This window comes from Panulirus ornatus, chromosome 34 (assembly GCF_036320965.1).
Source record: "Panulirus ornatus isolate Po-2019 chromosome 34, ASM3632096v1, whole genome shotgun sequence".
Lineage (NCBI taxonomy): Eukaryota > Metazoa > Arthropoda > Malacostraca > Decapoda > Palinuridae > Panulirus > Panulirus ornatus.
Window position 1 is genome coordinate 21,747 of NC_092257.1, and position 23,008 is coordinate 44,754.

General features: G+C 39.9%; 1 protein-coding gene across 1 annotated transcript in view; it reads right to left on the bottom strand.

Moving 5' to 3' along the window:
- Positions 1 to 502: 502 nt before the first annotated feature.
- The window catches only part of LOC139759721 (uncharacterized), a 49,202-nt gene continuing 26,696 nt past the window's right edge, over positions 503 to 23,008 (bottom strand). Inside the window, exons 25-45 of the mRNA XM_071682116.1 lie at positions 22,401 to 22,532; positions 21,243 to 21,422; positions 20,018 to 20,230; positions 19,449 to 19,546; positions 19,182 to 19,362; positions 18,908 to 19,080; positions 18,638 to 18,796; positions 18,469 to 18,550; positions 18,224 to 18,378; positions 18,003 to 18,121; positions 17,613 to 17,802; positions 16,082 to 16,292; positions 15,915 to 15,984; positions 15,553 to 15,662; positions 11,390 to 11,517; positions 11,157 to 11,270; positions 7,447 to 7,578; positions 3,647 to 3,766; positions 3,341 to 3,505; positions 2,006 to 2,140; positions 503 to 1,695 (exon numbers count right to left, since the gene is read on the bottom strand). Of these exons, the coding sequence (XP_071538217.1) occupies positions 1,507 to 1,695; positions 2,006 to 2,140; positions 3,341 to 3,505; positions 3,647 to 3,766; positions 7,447 to 7,578; positions 11,157 to 11,270; positions 11,390 to 11,517; positions 15,553 to 15,662; positions 15,915 to 15,984; positions 16,082 to 16,292; positions 17,613 to 17,802; positions 18,003 to 18,121; positions 18,224 to 18,378; positions 18,469 to 18,550; positions 18,638 to 18,796; positions 18,908 to 19,080; positions 19,182 to 19,362; positions 19,449 to 19,546; positions 20,018 to 20,230; positions 21,243 to 21,422; positions 22,401 to 22,532 (3,056 nt within the window). The 3' untranslated portion in view covers positions 503 to 1,506. The remainder of the gene's footprint in view (positions 1,696 to 2,005; positions 2,141 to 3,340; positions 3,506 to 3,646; positions 3,767 to 7,446; positions 7,579 to 11,156; positions 11,271 to 11,389; positions 11,518 to 15,552; positions 15,663 to 15,914; positions 15,985 to 16,081; positions 16,293 to 17,612; positions 17,803 to 18,002; positions 18,122 to 18,223; positions 18,379 to 18,468; positions 18,551 to 18,637; positions 18,797 to 18,907; positions 19,081 to 19,181; positions 19,363 to 19,448; positions 19,547 to 20,017; positions 20,231 to 21,242; positions 21,423 to 22,400; positions 22,533 to 23,008) is intronic.

Here is a 23,008-nt window from a genome sequence, read left to right on the forward strand (position 1 = left end):
GCGACAAAGTATGATAGATAAAATGAATTAAATATATATGTATATATATATTCAAAAAGGGAGACTAGAAAATTGCTTTACAAGACAAACTAACGCCTGTGCTCTTTAGAATGTCGCAGTTTAACGCGTTTGCGAGGTAGCGCAATGAAAGACGAGAGAATGGCCCAACCCACCTACATACACAAACGCCCACACCTACATATACATACCTATACATTTCAGCGTATGCATACAGAGACACACACATATACATATTCATAATTGCTGCCTTCATCCAGTCCCAACGCTCTCGGCCGTTCTTTTCGAAGCTTCACTTGCTATGGTGAAACTTCTGTAAATTTGCAGATGTTTAATGAAGGAAAGTCTCAGCCATGAAATTATCGTCCATGATCGTAAAACGTTCATTTAACAAGAATGCAAATCATTCAAGACATAACCATGGATAATATGCTGCAGCTGTGCTTCATGACGTAATGAACATGAAAGGGAAGAATTCATACTCTAAGATTTAAGAAGTTTTAATACCGTTCATCTAATATTAAACAAATGTTACATAATATAGATGGGGTTCTTACGCGATTTGTAAATTGACAGACTATATTATGGATGATTAATCGTCAGTCCCCAGAATAGTTTCATGTGACAAGTGGGGTGCTACAGGGATCAGTTTTGGGACAATGACTATCAATGGTAGGTACTGTATATGCAAACGACACAAACATGAAAAATGATATCAACAAAATGATATCTACAAAATGATATCTACAATGGTAACTTTGTATTGATACAGTTGATTCATGCGTTGCAAATGAATTTGAATATCTTTGTGCAAAGTTCTACGATGTGAGCACTGTATGTGATATGTATTCTATTTACAAACCGTATACTTCATAGGATGGCATTCAGATTTAGGCAAAAAGTAGATGATCAAGTCTGAAATCTACCGTGTCCTTGGGTAACAGTTTGTCACCACCAGTTTCAAATAAATCTTAAGCAATATTAGTGGGGATCTACAGACATTTCCAGACCGAGAAATATATGAAAACAGTCTGGACGATTTTTTTTTTTTTTTTTTTTTTGCTCAAAAAACAAAAAATGTCATTACGAGATATTATTCAAGCATTCAAGGTCATCATGTTTTGACTAAGTTTTTCTTTAACAGGGTATCATTAATGGATGGAATGTTTACCAAATTGTTGGAGGGAAAACAATAAATTTGTTTGACTTTACAAACATATGGCTTCAACTACACAGGATTTCATTTTGCTGCTGTGTACGTAAATGTACGTCAACCTTGCAGGGATGTGATCATCAGTTTCCTCATCTTTCACAAACATCCACGAAAAGTTAGTGTCGTCTCTTTGTTTTCTTTCGTGTTCCTTTTTATAACATTTTCCTAGTTATATGAGCACCCATGTTGTAACCCACATTCTAAAAATGATTAGTAAAGATAATCAAACAAGGATGTGACTGAATATTCTTACATTACATACATTAGCTAGTCCGTTAGTACAAAGGTACAGTGGAGGTAGTTCTGTATACAGCTTTGTACATAGTAGAAGGTACGAGCTCTAGATTTTCCTCAGGATAATGGAGGTCCAGCCAACCGAGACCAGCATAAGGTATCATCAAAGTCTTGGGATTGCCATGCAAGAATGGGAAAGAAAATGGACACAGGGATGGAGTAGTTCTTACCTGTAGGGCAAGAAGAAAATTCTCGTATACAAAGTTATTTTCACTTATGAAGTTATAGTAAATTTGGATAACTAATTTTCTGCAGTCCTCTCCCACAACTTTCATATTAATAAAGTTGCAATGTAGTCAATTTCGATATAATTCAATTTTCTACAGTGCTTTACCAGAACTTTCACAATGATTAAGTAGCTATTTAATCAATTTGGTTATTATTCATCTAATTTTCTAAAGTCCTTTCTCATACCTTTCACACAGTAAAAGCTAACTTTGCAGTTAGAATGAAAAGTTCTACAAAATATTGTAATCTTACCTCTCTGGTAAATACAAACTCCTTATCTTGAATGTAGTACACCTGAACGGTTCTTCTCGTCTGTACAAAAAGTGCAATTTGCTTCGTTGGCAGCAGAGACAAACTACTATGGAAAGCTTCATACACTTCTATCACCTGTAAAATTTTAGAGTTCAAGTGAGAACACCGGTGCAGTGAGAAAGATTTTATATGGTATCATCAACATTCATAGATATTTCTCTGAACTTTTCACTTCATCTAAAACCGATTCTCACCCCATTAGGGTGAGACTAATTTCCAATCAATTTCATATCAAAATTATACCACTCAAAACAATCATTCTTGCCGTTCTCGTAGGTCCTGACGATGGCAAAGACAAGGTCCTAAATATGAATATCATAGTGTTTGAAAGAACATGCAGGAATGTGTACGCGAGCAACTGATCAGAATCATCTCCAAAGTCGAACTTCCAGGGAACAGTTCCAGAGGTAAATTGTCTGATAATTAGATTTGCATCAAAACTATTGTATACGAAAATATTCATGAGTTTTATAAATTACGCAAAGCCAAAATTTGAATATGCTTCTCAAAGTTTGACCACCGCACATAAGAAAACAGACTGGACAAAACGTTCAAAGATAAACAAAGATTAGAGTCGCAAGGAAAATCTGAAAGATTTCATTTGTCCACCACGGAAGAAATGAGAGATAACGATCACAGCTTCTGAAAGGTTTCTAAACCACTTTGATGAACACCCGTTTCGTGGAAAGATGAAAGGACAATAACCAGCGTCCATAACATGAAATTAAGCAGGAAACTTGTCAGAATACATGTAAAGTACTTTTACAGTATAAGAATTGTGTACGATTGGAGATTGCCAATGTGGATATCATACGGAATTGAAAAAAAATAACCGACAAATTCCAAGAGACGAAAACCACCAATAGAGATCGTCTGCTAGCACAAATACATCCCTCGTACATAAACAATTTTCCTTGTGCACAAAACATTCCTGTATTTTGTTTTCAGTTTCGCCACTTCTCCTCGTCATTCGTCCTAACATTTATCTCTATATAATCATCACTTTTCCTTCTCCACATCCATGTCTTAGATATGTCATCTCAACAACAATGCAGCTATACGTGCGTGTTTCATTCTCATGTAAACGCTCGTTGAATCCAACTATTAAAATGTTTTAACCTCTATAGCAAAAGCCAATGAAAATTTGCACGACAAAATAATGTTCTTTTTCAGTACTGTATTCAATTTGATATTTATAGAGTATGAAGTACATGTAATATCCTTTACTTAACCTCTCAAATTTGTATACAAATACTAATCTATTTTTCTACTTACCTGTCGGTCCTGGATTTCAATGTGATATTCTCCGACTCTTATATGAAAAACCGATATTGTTGAATTGCATAACAGATTCGCACGACTTGTGGTTACAACCACTGCCAGAGAATCTTTGACAATCACATCCACATGAGAGGCACCAGGAACCTCCAGAACCCTTACCTGTAAATGCCAAGTTTTCGATACCGACAAAATTTTCATATATTACATTATTCAAAGAAAGGTTTTATAACAGGAACAATTTAAATTATCCATACGAATGCTTGTTCATCTGTAAGAATGTACAGATTTTGACAAACCTACCAACTGCATTCCATCTGTTATATCATTATGTTCGAACAGCTTTAGGTAACCTGGCTCAAAGTCGCTTTCTTCCTCTGCCACCAAGAGATAAGTTTCACGCCTGAAGTTCATCCATGCTCCCTGAAATGGAACAGCAGAATTTCATATCGTATCAACGATCCCGGCGATAGGCAATACTTCCCACGTATTTCTCGCGTGTCGTAGAAGGCGACTAAAGGGGGCGGGAGCGGGGGGCTGGAAATACTCATCTTTGTATTTCAATTTCTAAAAGGGGAAACAGTAGTAGTCAAGTGGGGAGTGTTCATCCTCCTCGAAAGGCTCAGAATGAGATGTCAGTGTGTGTGGATGTATCCAAGATAAAGGAGAGATGTACAACATGTTTGAAGAAAGGCTCAGAATGAGATGTCAGTGTGTGTGGATGTATCCAAGATAAAGGAGAGATGTACAACATGTTTGAAGAAAGGCTCAGAATGAGATGTCAGTGTGTGTGGATGTATCCAAGATAAAGGAGAGATGTACAACATGTTTGAAGAAGAGGCTCAGAATGAGATGTCAGTGTGTGTGGATGTATCCAAGATAAAGGAGAGATATACAACATGTTTGAAGAAAGGCTCAGAATGAGATGTCAGTGTGTGTGGATGTATCCAAGATAAAGGAGAGATGTACAACATGTTTGAAGAAAGGCTCAGAATGAGATGTCAGTGTGTGTGGATGTATCCAAGATAAAGGAGAGATATGCAACATGTTTGAAGAAAGGAATCTGGATGTTTTTGCTCCAAGTGAAACGAAGCTCAAGGGTAAAGGGGAAGATGGTTTGTTAAAGTCTTGGATTTAAATTCAGGAGTTGGCGAAGAGGACAAGATCGAAGGAAGGAGTAGCACTGCTCCTGAAGCAGTAGTTGTGGGAGTGATAGAGTGCAAGAAAGTAAATTCTATATTGATGTGGGTAAAAGAAAATGGATTTAGAGAGATGGGCGATTATTGGTGCCTATCCATCTGGTCATGAGAAGAAATATCATGAGGAAAGCGTCTTGGTAGCAGCCGAGCGAGTGTGTCAGCAGCTCTCATGCACGAGACCGGGTATTAGTGATGGACGATTTAAATGCAAAGGTGAATAATGTGGCAGTTGGGGATATAATTGGTGTACATTGGGTATTCAGTGTTGCGATTGGAAATGGTTAAGAGCTTGTGGATCTTCGTGAAGATTATAAAAAGACTGGTGACTGGTAATAAGTGGTTTAAAAAGAGATATACTTAAGTATACGTATTCGAGTGGGAGAGATGGTCAAAGGGCGTTATTGGATTACATGTTAACTGATAGGCGCGCAAAAGACTTTTGGATGTCAATGTGCCGAGAGGGACGTCTGATAATCATCTTGTGGAGGCGAAGACGAAGTTTTCAAAAGAGAGAATTTTGGGAAGAGAGTGGCGAGAGTGAGCGAGCTTTGAAAGGACACTTGTGTGAGGAAGTACCAAGAAACACTGTAGAATGGCAGAAGGTGAGAAATGACATGAGGGGAGTGAGGGAGGAATGGAAAGTATTTATGGAAGCAGTGATGGCTTTCGCAAAAGATGCACGTGGCACGAGAAAGGTGGGAGGTGGTCATATTAGAAAGGGTAGAGAGTGGTGGGATGAAGTTTGTGAAAGAAAAGGGATGCGTTTAGACGATACTTACGAGGAAGGAGTACAAATGACTGGGAGATGTATAAAAGAAAGCGGCAGGAGGTCAAGAGGAAGGTGCAAATGTTCAACAATAGGTCAAACGAGTGCTAGAGTGAGAGTATTAAACTTCAGAGAGAATAAAAAGGTTTTGGACGAGATAAACAACGTGCGTCAAGACGACAGAGCAAATGGGAACATCGGTGAAGGGGGCAAGTACTATGTAGTGATGAAATGAGGAGATGGAGCGAATATTTAGAAGGCACGTCAAATATGTTTGATAAGAGCGGCATATGTAGGGTGTTTTGGTAGGGGTGGCGTGCGAATGAGAGGGTCAGGGAGAATGGTTTGGTTAGGAAAGAGATGGTGAAAGCTTTACGGAAGATGAAATTCGTTAAGGCGGCGGGTTTGAATGGTATTGCTGTTGAATCTTAAGAAAAGGGGTAACTGTTGTTGATTGGTTGCAAGGATATTCAGTGTATGTATGGATCATGGTGAAGTGCCAGAGGACTGGCGGAATTCAATGCATAGTGCCATTGTACCAAGACAAAGGAGATAAAGGAGTGTTCAAACTAAAGAGGCATAAGTTTGTAGAGTCTTCCTGGGAAATCATAAGGGAGGGTATTGATAGAGAGGGTAAAGGCATGTACACTGCATCAAAGTGGGGAGGAGCAGTGTGGTTTCAGTAGTAGTAGAGGATGTGTGGATCAGGAGTTTGCCTTGAAGAATGCGCGAGAAATACCTGGAGAAAAAGATTTGCATGTAGCATTAATGGATCTGGAGAAAGCATATGATAGGGTTGATAGAGATGCTTTGTGGGAGGTAAGCTATCAGAAGCAGTGTATAGTTTTTACGCAAAGTAAGTCATGTGCACGGGTAGAAAAAGGAAAATGATTTGTTCCCAGGAAAGGTAGGTCTGCGACGAGGGTGCGTTGTCCCCGTGGTTGTTTAATTTGTTTATGGATGGGTGGTTAGGGAGGTAAATGCAAGTTTTGGAGAAGGGAGAGAATGCAGTCTGTTGTGGATGAGAGGGCCTGGTAAGTCAATTGTTCGCCAATGTTATAGCGAGAAACTGCAGAAGTTGGTTACAGTTCGTAGATGTGCAAAAGTCGAGAGTAAATGTGAATAAAGAGCAATGTTATTAGGTTCAGAAGGGTTGAACAAGTAAACTGGGATGAAAGTTTGGAGAAAAATTAGAAAAAGTGGTGTTCTAGATATCTGAGAGTGGTATCATCAGCGAGTGGAACCATGGAAGCGGAAGAGAATCACAGGGTGGGAGAGGGAGGTTTTGGGAGCGACGAGTGTAATGCTTGGAAGGAGGGAACGTTATCTCGGAAAGCAAAAATGGGCATGCTTGAAGGAATAGTAGTGCCAACATATGGTTGCGAGGCATGGGCCACACAGAGTTGTACGGATGAGGGTGGATGTGTCGGAAATGAAATGTTTGAGGACAATATGTGGCGTGAGGTGGTTTGATTAAGTAATGAAAGGGTAGATGTGTGGAATTAAAAAGATTGTAGTTGAGAAAGCAGAAGAGGATGTGTTGAAATGGTTTGGACATGTGGAAAGAATGAATGAGGAAAGATTGATAAAGAGGATGTACGTGTTAGGGTTGGAAGAAACAAAGAAGCGGGAGACCAAATTAGGGGTCGAAGGATGGAGTGAAAGATTTAGAATGATTGAAGCCTAAACATACAGGAGGGCGAGAGGAATGAAAGAGATAGAGTGAAATGGAACGATGTGGTATACCGGGGTCGACGTGCTGTCAATGGATTGAACCAGGTCATGTGAAACTCCTGAGTAAGTAATGGAAAGGTCTGTGGGGCCTGGATGTGGAGCTGTGGTTTTGTTGCATTGTATACGACAGACTGTGTGAACGAATGTGGCCTCTTTGTCCGCTTTCCTTGCGCTGCCTCGCTGAAACGGGGGGTAGCGATGCAGTTTCCCGTGGGGCGGGATAGTGCCAGGAATGGATGAAGGCAATCAAGTATGAATATGTACATGTGTATATATGTGTACATGTTGATATGTATATGTGCGGATATGGGCGTTTATGTATACATGTATGTGCATACGAGTTGATGGCCATTCTTCGTCTGTTTACATCATATAGAAACGCTGCACAAATTCAAAAGCCATACCTTCACTGCTCGTTTTGTTCCTAAGTAATTCATGAGCTGGAATCCAGACGACACATTTCCACACACCACAGTTGAACTAGCACTGTAGTCTAAAACTGCTAAACACAGTCTGTTGTCCTTTAGCCTGAAACTCTGAAATGCAAAATACAAGTTTGCTAAAATGATAGGCTATTCATGAAGAAATTTTATAAAGGTCAAAAGAATTAAAAAAATCTTTACGTAAAACCAAAATAAATTTACCGTTATGTATAAATCTTTAGAATGCTACGGCATCTTTCTGGAGCTGACCTACGTTACCATTTTGGTGTCTTTCCAAAGCTCGTTACCAACAAGGTGGGTCATGTGTAACCTAACAAAGGTCGTTACCAACAAGGTGGGTCATGTGTAACCTAACAAAGCTCGTTACCAACAAGGTGGGTCATGTGTAACCTAACAAAGCTCGTTACCAACAAGGTGGGTCATGTGTAACCTAATAAGAATTAATTGCTGACCATGAACACGCCCACGACATTACTGTTCAGAATTGAATAACGAGAGTCCTATTATTGCATCAAATCTAACACCAAAACTTTCAGAGTAACAAGATTTTGCAAAACGATAAACTCGATAGGTGAAATGGCCGGGAAGAATACAACAGCGCCTAGAGCATTTGAATTTACGGTAGGATGTTCTCGATACGGGTAAATTAGCTGTCTGCAGCTTGTTACAACGTCAGCCCGTTATGTGACTATTCCTATATTCACAGAAAAACTTGGTTCCTAGATATTTCTCATGCAATTTTAACATCCCCAAGTGTCGACGGCCTCTCTCCATTGCTTAAAAAAACCGGGCAAATTCTGTTTTGATTATGGCATTTAAAAATTTTCCAGTACATAGACACTTAACTGCGTTCATATACATACGGCGAAATTTCGAACATTTTGACAAGATTTAATTCCCTGGGTAGACTTTATACTCTCATATCGATAGCAAGAAAATACTTACGCTTGCATCAGTGTTCATTATATATATATATATATATATATATATATATATATATATATATATATATATATATATATATATATATAAATCAATTTTCCAAAAGGAATAGAAAAAGGGGCAAAGTGAGGATATTCCATCAAAGGCTCGATCCTCTGTTCTTAATGCTACCTTGCTATCGCGGTAAATGATAAATAGTATGATATAAAGGAGAAATAGGTAGTACGTTTCAGGAAAAGAACCTGGATGTTTTGACCCGGAGTGAAACGAGCTGAAGGGTATAGGGGAAGAGTGGTTTGGGAATGTCTTGGGAGTAAAGTCGGGGGTTGGTAAGAGGAAAGGAAGGAGTAACACTACTGAAGCAGGAGTTGTGAGAGTATGTGATAGAGTGCAAGAAAGTAAACTAGAATGATATGGGTACAACAAAGTGGATGGAGAGATATGGGCGATTATTGGTGCCTATGCACCTGGTCATAAGAAAGATCACGAGGCAAGTGTTTTGGGAGCAGCCGAGCGAGTGTTAGCAGCTTTGATGCACGAGACCGGGTTATATTGATGCGAGATTTGAATGCAATGGCGAGTTACGCAGCAGTCGAGGGAATAACTGGTGTAGATGGGATGTTCAGTGTCGCAAATGGCGAAGAGCTTCTAGATTTGCGTGCTGAAAAATGACTGGTGATTCGGAATATCCGTTTTAGAAATAGAGATATACATAAGTATGCGTATGTAAGTAGGAGAGATAGCTAGAGCGCGTTATTGGATTAAGTGTTAATTGATAGGAGCGTGAAAGTTTTGGATGTTAATGTGCTGAGAGGTGCAACTGGAGGGATGTCTGATCATTATCTGGTGGAAGCGAAGATTTATAGAGGTTTTCATAAAAGAGAACGTTGGGGTGAAGAGTGGCGAAAGTAAGTGCGCTTGAAAAGGAGACTTGTGTGAGGAAGCACCAGGAGAAATTGAATGGAGAATGGCAAAAGTTGAGAGCAAATGACGTATGGGGGAGGGGAGGAATGGGATGAGTTTAGGAAATCGGTGATGGCTTGCGCAAAAGATGCTTGTGGCATGAGAAGCGTGGGAGGTGGGCAGATCAGAAAGGGTAGCGAGTGGTGGGATGAAGTAAGATTGTTAGTGAAGGAAGAGAGCCGCGTTTGGACAATTTTTGCAAGGAAGGAGTACAAATAACGGAAATTATAAAAGAAAGGTACAAGAGGTGAAAAAGGTGACAAATGAGAGTTTGGGTGGGAGTGTCATTAGATTTTAGGGAGAATAAAAAGACGTTTCGGAAGGATGCAAATAAAGTGCCCAAGACGAGATAAATGGGAACATCGGTGAAGGGGGATAATGAGGTAACAAGTAATGAAGTGAGAACGGGTAATTTGAAGGCTTGTTGAATGTTTGATACAGTTGCAAATATAGGGTGTTTTGGTCGAGGTGGTGTGCGAAGTACGAGTGTCAGGGGGAATGATTTGGTAAACAGAAGAGGTAGTGAAAGCTTTGCGGAAGATGAAAGTCGGCGGGTTTGGATGATACTGCAGTGGAATTTATCAAAAAACGGGGTAGACCGAGTTGTTGAAGTGGTTGGTAAGGATATTCAACGTATGAATGGTTCATGGTGAAGTGCCTGAGGACTGGCGGAATGCATACATAGTGCCATTGTACAAAGGCAAAGGGGATAAAGGATAGTGTTGAAATTACAGATGTACAAGGTTGTAGAGTATTCCTGGGAAATCATATGGGAGGGTATTGATCGAGAGGGTAAAGGCATGTACAGAGCATCAGATTGGGGGAGAGCAGTGTGGTTTCAGAAGAGGTAGAGGATGTGTGGATCAGGTGTTTGCTTTGAAGAATGTATGAGAGAAATACTTAGAAAAGCAGAGGGATTTGTATGTAGCATTTATGGATCTGGAGAAGGCATATGACAGCTGATAGAGATGCTTTGCGAAAGGTAGAGAGTATATGGCGTTGGAGTTAAATTGCTAGAAGCAGTGAAAAGTTTTTACCAAGGATGTAAGCCATGTATACGAGTAGGAAGAGGGGAAAAAGATTGGTTCCTAGTGAATGTCGGTTTGCGGCAGGGGTGCGTGGTGTCTCCATGGTTGTTCAATTTGTTTATGGATGGGGTGGTGAATCCAAGAGTTTTGGAGAGGGGCAAGTATGCAGTCTGTTGTGGATGAGAGGGCTTAGGAAGAGAGTCAGTTGTTCGCTGATGATACATCGTTGGCGGCCGATTCGGGTGAGAAACTGTAGAAGTTTGCGTCACAGGGTGGAGGCGTAGGTTCTGGGAGCGTTGAAGAATGTGTTCAAGGCGAGAACGTTATCTCGGAGAGCAAAAAAGGGTATGCTTGAAGGAATATTAGTTCCAACAATGTTAAAGGGTTGCAAGGCATGGGCTATAGATAGGGTTGTGCGGAGGAGGGTGGACATGTTGGAAATGAAATGTCTGAGGACAATATGTGGTGAGGTGGTTTGATCAAGTAATGATGGGATAAGATGTGTGGTAACAAGAGTGATAGCAGGAGAGGGTGTAATGAAGTGGTTTGGTCACATGGAGAGAATGGGTGAGGAAAGATTGACAAAGAGGATATACGTGTCAGAGGTGGAGGAAACGAGGAGCAGTGGGAGACTAAATTGTTAGTGGAAGGATGGCGTGAAAAATGCTTATCTAGTTATGATGCTACACGTTCAATATATTTTGTTCACGAAACAATAACAGTGTATCATCTGCTCACCACCAGGTCGCGACAATCTTCAATACCAAATGCTGCTTCCAGTCCCATTTGACCTTCCAGGGAGTGAATGTGGCCGTAACTATGATTATAGCCACCGCTGCCCTCTAGGGGAATCTGTAATATACATGTAGCGACTAAACCATCCCATCCAGGTTGCCAAAGTCCAGAAATTAGTCAAGAAGGTTCTCAAGATATCTAAAGTACAGAACATCAAACTTAAGAAATTGTTGTACCAGTGTAAAGTCTGGTGTATGTTGCACGTTTTCTGGTGTTGCAGTCATGACTCTAGCACCACAAGTTGCCAGCAAGCCACTGCTCAGCCCGGCAACAGCTACTGGCTCCATCACGCTTACTGCTGCATCTGAAAATATGTTATTTCTTGATCATGTTCATGGAATCTAATGATATGACAAAAGCTTAAACGTTTGATTTGGCTTGATGTGCTCAGAGGTAAGGTTATCCCACAAAGTGGAAAATATGGATGAAGGGGATGGAAATGAATTTCATGATGATCAGTACCATGAGTGTAAGCGCAACTAATGTTTACCGTTCTTGTACCAGATTATGTACGTACTGCTAACCGAGCAAGGGTCTGGTGCATTATATGTGGTGTGGCACATAAGAAGGGACATTTCTTAGTAGGTTCCCGGCACGTTCATCTTAACGTTATATAGTAAACAGACGCACACCAACAAGTAGGACCGCCTGCTTGTCGGGAAGCATAGTGACTGCTGTAGTAATTAGACACCATACTGGCTGTCCTATTCCTTCCATTATCCAGGACGCTGCCCTTACTCATTTTACGAAATCACGTATGAAATAAACCACTACAGTTAAGTGACCAAGAACTATACAGGCCAATAATTGTATGACAACAATGTGACGTCATTGACCAGAGCCTGTGTCCGGCGAAGTTTATCTTCGCGGCCTTAAAGACGCATCAGCACAACGTTTACATTTAAACTATCATTCTGAAAGAAATTTGTCTTTAGCGACGAGACATACGGTCAACCAAAAACCAGTTCATATAATGGACAAAAAAATGAATATACACCACGGCGAGGATTCTATGGTTAACCCCAGACGTTTCACATACCCTGGTTCCATCCATTGTTCAAATTCACTCTCCCGTGCAAGACTCTCATCCTCTTGCATGCTCTGGCGCCGATCGCTCAAAGTCTTTTTCATTCCATCCTTCCACCTCCAATTTGGTCTCGAGCTTCTTGTTTCCTCCACCTCTAACACATACATCCTCTGTCAATCTTTCCTCACTCATTCTCTCTACATGTCCCAATCATTTCAGTAGGCCCTCTTCTGCTTTCTGAACCACACTTTTTATTACCACACATGTCTCTTACCCCTTTATTACTTACTCGATGAAACCGCCTCACACCACATTGTCCTCAAACATTTCATTTTCAACAACCTTTCTAGGTACAACCCTGTCTACAGCCAATGCCTTGCAACCATATAACATTAGTGGAACCACTGTTCCATCAAACGTATCCTTTTTTGCTCTCCCGAGATAACGTTCTCTTTCCACACATTCTTCATCGCTCTCAGAATCTTCTCTTCCTCCCCAACCCTGTGACTCGCTTCCGCTTCCATGGCTCCATTCGCTGCCAAGTCCACTCCCAGATGTCAAACACTTCACTTCCTCCAATTTTTCTCTATTCAAACTTACACCCCATCTAACTTTTGCAGTTTCTCACTTGAATCAACCGCCAGTGCTGTATCAACGAACGAAATTGACTTCCCAGGCTCTCTCATCCCCAGCACACTGCATACACGCCCGTCTCTCCAAAACTCTTATTTATATCCCTAACCACCCCATCCATAAACAAATTAAACTATTGTGACATTACACACCCCTGCCGCAGACAGACCTTCACTGGGAATCAATCACTCTCTTCCTACTTTTACACATGCCTTATACCTTTGATAAAAAAAAAAAAAGGCTAGCAGTTTACCTCCCCACACTATATATTAAAACCTTCCACAAAGCATTTATCAACTATCATATGCCTTCTCCAGATCCATAAATGCCACATAAAAAATCTGTTTTTCAAAGTATTTCTCACATACATTCTTCGCAGTAAACATCTGATCTACACATGCTGTACCACTTCTAAAACCACACTATCCTTTCCCAATTTGATGCTCTGTACATGCCTTCATCCCTCTTAATACCCTTCCATACAATCTCCCAAGAATACCCAGCAAACTTATGCCTCTGTAGTTTGAACACACCTTTATCCCCTGTGCCTTTATACAGTGGCACTATAAATGAATCACGTTAATCCTCAGGCACTGCATGATCCATACATACTAAATATCCATACCAACCAATCAACATAAGTCATCCTCTTTCGGGACGTTTCACCGGCAAGTTTCCCCCAAAAATATATTTTCTCCGATATTTACGGTAAAGAGAAAACGTATTCTACAACGTGATAAAATACTTTTATAAATTAGAAAGTTTTTCTTTTTTGCCCTCTAAATCGTACTTAAAAGGGTTACCTGTACGCTACACTCAAGGGTCATGGGGTCTGCGCAGACTTTTTTTTTTGTTTGTATCAAACTATTGAAAAGGAAATTCTCTATTCTCTTTGTTCTTGTGAGTGTTGTCGTACACCTCAGCATCGTCAGCCGAGCGCCTCTTACCTTGAGGCCCTCAGGAAGTAGGACTTGGGAACCAGAAGGGTGAAAAGATCAGCAAAAAAGAAAACGATCAGAAGAATGGGTGAGGAAACTTGGCTACAACAAGTGAGGTTGACGCCTCATGAAACTCACGCCTGCAAGTAAGGTCTACTGGATCCCTCCTTTGGAAAAGGAGGGATCCAGTAGACTTCTTCGCAATCGGTATTATACAAATTGTCTAAAACTTTTAATACTTTGCTGTTCCTGTAAAACTTACTAAATACACGCAGATTTCTCGAAACTTTGATTCAAGAAAATTAACTTAGAAAAGTAATACAGACTTTCATTGGTTTCACCCATCAGTACAGCAATAAAAGGAGTATCAATTGTAGCATGTTCTCTATGTGCCCAGAGTCGACAGCGAGACAAGATACAAATGTATAGGGTCAATACTTGGCAAATTAATAAAAAATATCCTAGTTACAATATGGCGATTTCCTTGCATACGAGTTAAAAAGAGTTTTACAGGCCTGCATGCAGGCAATTAACATGATCTATATCAAGATACATATTACTGCTATAAGTTGGAACACCTGAAGAATTTTGGCATTTTTACAAAAACTATTCCTATGTTCATGAAAATATGGAAGTTCATAACAACTTTATACCAGAAAAAGATCAGCAGCATCCATAAATATTCTAAATTTGGGGGAAATTATCAGTTATCTCGTCTTTCGCTCATTTACCTTCCAAAACACCTTTTTATTGTCTCTCAACCCGAACACCCTCACTTTAACCCTTGCACCTTCCTCTTGACCTCCCGGCGCTTTCTCTCATACATCCCCCAGTCATTTACACTCCTTGTAAGTAGCGTCCAAACGCCTCTATTCTCTAACATTTTCATCCCACCACTACCTAATATGCCCACTTCCCACCTTTTTCATGGCCTCTTGCACATGCCATCACTGCTTCCCTAATTATATCCCATTCCTCACATTTGCTCTTACCTTTTGCTATTCTACACTCGATTTTTCCTGGTATTTCTTCACACAAGTCTCTAAACTCGCTCACTCTCACCCCTTTTCTAAACATTCTTTCCTTTTTTGAAAACTACAAATCTTCACCTTCGCCTCCACAAGTTAGTGATCAGACATCCCATCAGCTGTTTCTCTCAACACATTTGCATCCAAAAGTACCTTGCACGCCTATCAATACATAATCTAATAATGTTTTCACCATCTCTCCCTCTGAAATACGTATATTTTTGTATATCTCTTTAAACCAGGTATTGCCAGTCTTTTTCAATACACAAATCCATAAGCTCTACATTTTCTGTTCACAATACTGAATACCCCTTGCGCACTAATTATGCCCTCAACTACCACATTCACCGACCGTCGCATTCAAATCATCCATCACTAATACCCGGTCTTGTGCACCAAAACTGCCCACACACTCACCTGCTCCCAAAACACTTTCCTCGATCTCATGAGTGGTAGCATAAGCGCCAATCATCTCTCGCCTTCACCCACATTAATCTAGAATTCACTTTCTTACACTATCACACTTCCACAACCATTGCTTAAGAATTGCTACTCCTTTCACTCTAGTCTTTTCACCAATCCCTTACTATTCCCATGTAGTTTCCAATCTTTTCTTTCTATCCTCGAGCTTTGTTTAACTCATACATATATACATACATTATACACAAGAAAATCCAAATAGAAAAAGAACGATTAGCAGAGAAAATACTTGCATAGTCTTGGAAATCCCGTAGCAATACTGTAGGTGTGGACTAAATCCAACTTCCTGTCTAGGCCGACTAATGTGTCAAAAACCTTTGGCTCCAGGAAGTTACTGATCAAGCTATGGGAAGGAGGTGGTGTATAATTAATCTCAAATGCTCATCAGTTATGTAATTTGGTCAGGAACACAAGTGAAAAAAAAAATCTCTTAATATAAAGGAAACAGACTAGTTACTACAAGATTGTGACCGCAATGGAATAACCTTACAAATCATTGTACACATTTCAGAACATGGACTATACGAGACACCTTGGTGACCGGCAGTACCACTAGGCAATAATATATCCTGCGCAGGACATTATGTTAACTTACCTCACCGCTAATATTTTGTACATATTCTCCAGAGGAGTTTCTTCGTAATACCAGATTTCTTCATTCTTATCTGAAAGAATTGAAGGAACAAATGTCAGCAATATAAAACTTATTTGATTCTTTTCAACAATTTTGCAGCATCGGTCATTCACAAGACCAGCAAGTACCTGCCAGCACATCCTGGGTATCTTGCGCAGCTTGAAGCGCAACGGACAAGTAGTTACCAATAGTTACAAGGTAGTTGCCATTAATGAATCGTCTCAGATCGTTGATATTGTAACTATTAATTAGATTGTTTCCCAGCGTTAACGTCTTGAAATAACATACATCCAGGAAACTAACCTCCTCCAGAATTACACTTGCTCTGTCAGTCCTTACCTAAAAATATAAAAAAAATTCGTTTATGATCATAGTTCAAAATTATTACTTCAAAAAGGAACATACCCCAGTCATGACAAGCACGGAACATACCCCAGTCATGACAAGCACGGAACATACCCCAGTCATGACAAGCACGGAACATACCCCAGTCATGACAAGCACGGAACATACCCCAGTCATGACAAGCACGGAACATACCCCAGTCATGACAAGCACGGAACATACCCCAGTCATGGGTGAAAGGAGAAAGGTCCGAGTGCTCTACAAGCGTTTATTAGCGGCTCTACAAGCGTTTATTAGCGGCTCTACAAGCGTTTATTAGCGGCTCTACAAGCGTTTATAGATCTAAGCGTAGAAGATGGAAATGTTATATGAAGATGAAAACATTAAAGAACTTCAAGGCTTTGCTGTTCTAAGGAAGGAGGAAGCATCATAAGATCCTAGAGTGTCCAGTCTCCACACACAAACCGTGGGAAGCAGCAGCAGCAGCCAGATTAGTGCCTCAGTGGCAGATAACATGCAGACAGCTTACGAGAAGATTAGCTAAAATTACGTAGGACACACAAACATCGTGACGTACAGAATGGGCTTGTTGGAGAGAGATCATGCCTGTACAATTCTCAAAATTGTTTAACTAAACAGTTAAATGAATGAAAAACCACGCAGATATGCGCAGTAATCCTTATTGATAGTGTTGTACACTTCATCAGTAGGTGGCAGGAAGTAATCTACCAGGAAGCACTGCCTCCAGAGTAACGGGAAGGTCAACTAGCCATGTAATCTATCATGTTACCCTTCCTGCCACAGGTAGCAGTCTTGCTCAACACTGAAACAAGTCATAACTCTTTCCTTTGACATCTAGTATTCCTCCATCTCATAAATCATGGCAGTTAACGTACGTCTGAATTCCACAGCGCAGAGCCCGAATTGTGCCCGCGGTCCAAGAAGGCTGGATACTTCAGAGGGACCCCTCAAACATCAAGAGACCAGGACGTACCCAAGTTCACGGACTAGGTTCCTTCTCTATGTAAACATTCGTGAGATCCACTCAAACAAAACATCTGTATAACACTGTTCATCACCTCCCCTGATGATCGCTCTCCGAGAGTCAACTGTTCAAGACTACGCATCTCATTTTCTCATGGTTTCTGCTCGAAGGATGTGGTTTGTGCCATTTATAATAAGAGGATTATCATTGCTAACCTCATCAGTTTCCTTACTCTGAAGACTACTTCATATTTAAGCTTTCTCTTCACTTTCACAATGTTTCGACATGCTATAACTTAGAAATCTTCAGTACACAAAAAAATATCTTACCGTCAAGTTCCTTAGCCTATCCAAGTTCATCTGGTTAAAATGATTGTCTAAAACAAACACTACTGCTGCTTGAAGGACAACACCAGAAACCTCAGGGTTGATAACCAGTGTGCCAAGCATCTCTTGATACCCAGACCTCAGCAAAATATTTCCTTTGTTCAGCAGAATGCCATCAACTGTGCCCAGGACCCTGCAAGCATAAGGCAAAAATCATTTTATACAAACCGTTCCAACCAGCAAGACCACAAATAAGTAAGTATCTCTGTCGACATGAAAAGCATCATGTTAGTCATAAAAGGTTTTCCACCAGCTTCTAACAAACGTTTTAAGATTGTCAAAACTCGCAAAGGTTATCTGGCAATACACTCCTATAGGACAACATATACTTACTGGAAATGTAGACCGCTATATTTCAAGCCTTTAAACGTTGTAACACCAGGAATAGTGTACACCCTTCCATCATCAGTTACTCTCACTGAAACTCTTCCCAGTTCAGACAAGTCAACACCCTGCAAATTATTTTTTTCTTCATGTATTCAATACTAAACTTTTCACGTTCTACATAGACGTCATTAACTCTTATTATCACTCCTTACAAAGGTAATGCATACCTGAACTGTGCTTTCATCTACCAGAGATATGTCTCCTTGAACTCTCATATTGTCCAAGAAACTCTTTCTACTCGAGATTGTGGCAGTCTTCCCATACTGAACAAAATCAGACTCAACTTTATGCCCATTCAGACTACCATCCAAAATTATGTCGGCTGGAAAAGAAGAATTAGGAGAAATCAGCGACATAGGATTTTATTAATTATAACAACATATAATAAGCAGTTACAAAAGCAGAAACTTACCCTTTGTTTCAACTTTAACAATGTTTAGTTTACCAGCTATTTCTTGATCCCCATCTTTCAGCAAGATACCAACAAGATCAGTCTGAAAATATCAATAAATTTTTATCAAAGTAATTACAAAATATGTATTCATATTTTCAGGGATTAAAGAATGTTCTGCCTAACTCACCACACCAGCATCATCATCTCTGTTGATGAGAAAGTCTGTGAGCAGAACATCAGCAATCAACTTGTGTAACGTATATTCGCCGTTTACAGTCTGTTTCCTGCACTCCTTTTTCAGAACTTGGTCCCATACATTTTCAAGGTCCTGCCCATTAATGCTACCCTAAAAATTCCAAACAAAACAGATGTAATCTATCTACCATATGCTTTTGCAATGCCTTAATTTTTCCATTAGAACTAGAGTCAAAAAGTTCGAAAAGAATGAAAAACCTACTAATAAATCCAGCTCCAAATTAACATTGACGCCATGATTTACATCAGCAAATGATGCCACAGCAGCGATGTCATTGGGGACATCAGTTAACCAGAATACGTCTTCTAGAGTGGCCACATCATCTTCATTTATAACACCAGTGATAGTGACGTTTCCTCTGAAGTCAACATCACCTGCAGTATGTTATTCTAGCTTAGTTCAATAGGAACGAATTTCACGAGTCATTAAATATGTTGGTAATACCATGAATAAAAGGGTTCATGACAACACCTACCACCAATAGTCCAATACTTCAAGTGGATCGTCGGTTCAAGCGTCCCCAGTTCCAGACAGAGTTTACCCACATCAATAGCAAGTGTTTCGTCATGCGCGTATTTCTTAACCAACACATATTTTACTACAGGGAACTGCCCATAGTAGTGTACGAGAGAGGCGAACGTTTTTTTCCCAGTTACCTATAGAAATAACGAAACCAGAAAGATATAATTTTTATCATTCGTGAAAATAATGTAAATCAATAACGTTGTGGCGATTATCATACCTTTTGCACAACTTCATTTGTTTTCATGGCATCTTCATTTAAATTCCATCCTTGTACTGAACCATCCAGTACCACATCCTTGCTGGCTATCAACTCGTCTGTAAGAATATCCGAAGATTACTAACACTAGTATTACAACAAACTGTCAAATTCTGAAAAAGTAAGACATTCAGCTTACCGAAAGCAAGACATTCAGCTTACCGAAAGCAAGACATTCAGCTTACCGAAAGCAAGACATTCAGCTTACCGAAAGTAAGACATTCAGCTTACCGAAAGTAAGACATTCAGCTTACCGAAAGCAAGACATTCAGCTTACCGAAAGCAAGACATTCAGCTTACCGAAAGTAAGACATTCAGCTTACCGAAAGTAAGACATTCAGCTTACCGAAAGTAAGACATTCAGCTTACCGAAAGTAAGACATTCAGCTTACCGAAAGTAAGATATTCAGCTTACCGAAAGTAAGATATTCAGCTTACCGAAAGTAAGATATTCAGCTTACCGAAAGTAAGACATTCAGCTTACCGAAAGTAAGACATTCAGCTTACCGAAAGTAAGATATTCAGCTTACCGAATGACATTTGTTGCAATGAAGAAGCTTCATCTATCTTGGCAGTATTCCTAAAAAGGTGCTCAAGGTTGACCTCTTGGATTAGATTTCCCGTAAATGTTACACGAATGACCTCCATATTGGCCATCTTGTTGACTCCTATTAATGTTTGGCTGCCGGTTTTCTTCAACCAAGACAACTTGTAATCCTCAGCAGATACTCCGTCAAATCTATCTGTGGGTTAGAAATATTTGTATTCTAAAGCAATTATACAGTGCTCAACCTACAGCCAGATTTCTTCGGAGTAGTTTCATGAGCGAGGATATTTACTTTAAGCCAATGAATGACCTAAGATGCACACGAGATTAGAGACAGCTGCTGGTTGGTTACATATCAAATTACTATACGAATTATTTTTTCTCCCAGAACAAAGATGAACGAGCTGAAAGCATCGTAACAACAGTTTTTACTTCAGTAGAAATTTGATTAGTAAAGAATATAATCATAAACAGTCAAGTAAAGCGCCCACATACAAAGAAAAACCAAACACTTCTTTCATAATTCAGTCAACCTGGAGCTTTGATGATCTTTGCACCGTTCCAATACACTTTTCTGTACGCCTTTCACCCTCCTGTATGTTCAGGCTCCGATCGCTCAAAATCATTTTCACTCCATCCTTCCACCTCCAATTTGGTCTTCCACTTTCTCTTGTTTCCTCCACTTCTGGCAATCTTTTCTCACTCTCTCCAAGCGACCAAACCATTTCAATACACCCTCTTCTGCTCTCAACCACACATCTCTCTTACCCTATTATCAAAACCTCACCATATTGTCCTTAAACATTTCAAACACATCTACCCACCTATGTACACCCCTATCTACATCCCATGCCTCGTAACCATACGATATTGTTGGAACCACCATTCATTCAAACATACCTATTTTTGCTCTCAGAGATAACGTTCTCGCCTTCCATACATTCTTCATCGCTCCTAGAACCTTCGCTCCCCCCTCATGATTCACTTCCGCTTCCATTAGCCGTCCTGTTTACTCCAAGATATCCAAGACACTTCACTCCCTCCTGTTTTTCTCCGTTAAAACTAGCTTACAATATTATAATCTGGTAATGAACATCCTTAGTAGGTAAAGCATAAAAGGCATTTACTACCAAGGCAGACGATATAAAGTCATTCCTAAGGTAGATGAAATAAAGGTACTTACTACTAAGGTAGATAAAGGCACTTACTACTAAAAGTAAATTCTCTGACAACTACTGGACCATTAAATGAGACAAAACCAGCAATCCTTTCAGTGGCGCTGTCCTTGTAAACAATGCTCCTCTCAAAGGCAGAAAAGTCCGTTCCCGTAATTGAAGTTGTTGCCACGACATTCAAGGATCTTCCTACCAAATGCTGCACACTTCCTCCTGTGTGGATTTAAATATGAGCAATCATAGTAAATATGTATGACAAGACGTTTAAGCTTGTCATAAAGACAGCTAATTCCTCGTGCGTGTTCAGATTAACAAAAGCTGTACAATTCCGAGTCAAAATCATGTTTTAATATCATCCGAAATAAAAGAAATCCCTCAAAATCACTTTGGTGCAGTATCTAAACTTTGGAAGTAACTAAATCCTCATAACTATTTCCTCAGGTAATGTTTATATACATCTAGTTTTTCACATTTTATATACAAGTTCAAATACATCATTAGTCACTTTACAGGTAAAGTTTATATACATACTCATAAGATTTATATACATGGGCAGTAACTTCACAGACATGGTTTAAACATCCCACAACTGCATGTTGTCTTCAGTACTCAAAGACATCCTTTATTTCACCTCATTCTTTCCTGCTAACTTCCGTAAGCCTCACTCCAGTAGTGCTCTCCACGAGTCCAGACCATGTCATCACACCATTACTCCTGCTACCTCATCTTATTTCTTGCATTAACTTTTTTTTTATACCACAGTCCTCAAACATTTAATTCCCAGCACATGCATACTCTTCCTAAACTGTCATACCTCAAACACACACTTCCTTGCCCTTGTAGTGATCTTCCCTGCTGCACATGATTTACTGGGCCAAGATCAAAACCCTATCTTCCACTTCAGCGGCCATAGTTCCACCTGCTGCCACCACCACCACACTCCCAGGTAACTAATGTACTCCATTCCCTCCTCACGTGCACACACTCCTATCTGTTATACACCTGAAACCTTCTGCTGCTGCTGCTTTAACTTGCAACATTTTTCACACGCAAACACTTGAGAGCTGTTCCACAAGTATCGTAAATATATATTAAAATGTTGATAAACTGTTCCACTACATTTTTCATGCATGAAATAATTCAAATAGAAATGTTTTAATAAACTAATTAGATTTGTCCTTTATACTCAACCTGTTTTCATTAAAGAGTTGGCAAAGAAAAGGTCATCCAGCACAACGCCATCTACCGTACCAAACTGGGCAACTCCTGCTTCTCTTGCACTTGCATACGACACCACTTTAACAGTGGTAAAAGTTTTTCCACCTGCAAAATAATTCGTCCCAGAATTTTAAAAAATTGGATGAAAAAGGTCCAATTATGAAGAATCTGCGATGTAAACTATAGATAGGCAATGCGATTGGTTGAAGCCGAAATATATACAAACGACAATCCTCAAACTTGTATAGTACTACATCCATCTGCTTCACACATTACATAACACAAGAAGCGAGGAGACTGTAAGATGCCTATTGTCTCGTGCTAGGTTACAACCCATCAGACTTTCGTTTAAAGTTCCCTGGAGACTTACGTAGCTTCCACTACTGTACTTGGCAGCTGGTTCCACCAATGTACTATCAATGTGTTGCACACACACACATCTGCTGCACACATACAATAGTGCTACAAACTTCTGCTGCATACACTATAATACTACATACATCTGCTGCACACACATACACACACAATAGTGCTATAAACCTCTGCTGCACACACACTAATATTATATACATCTGCTGCAC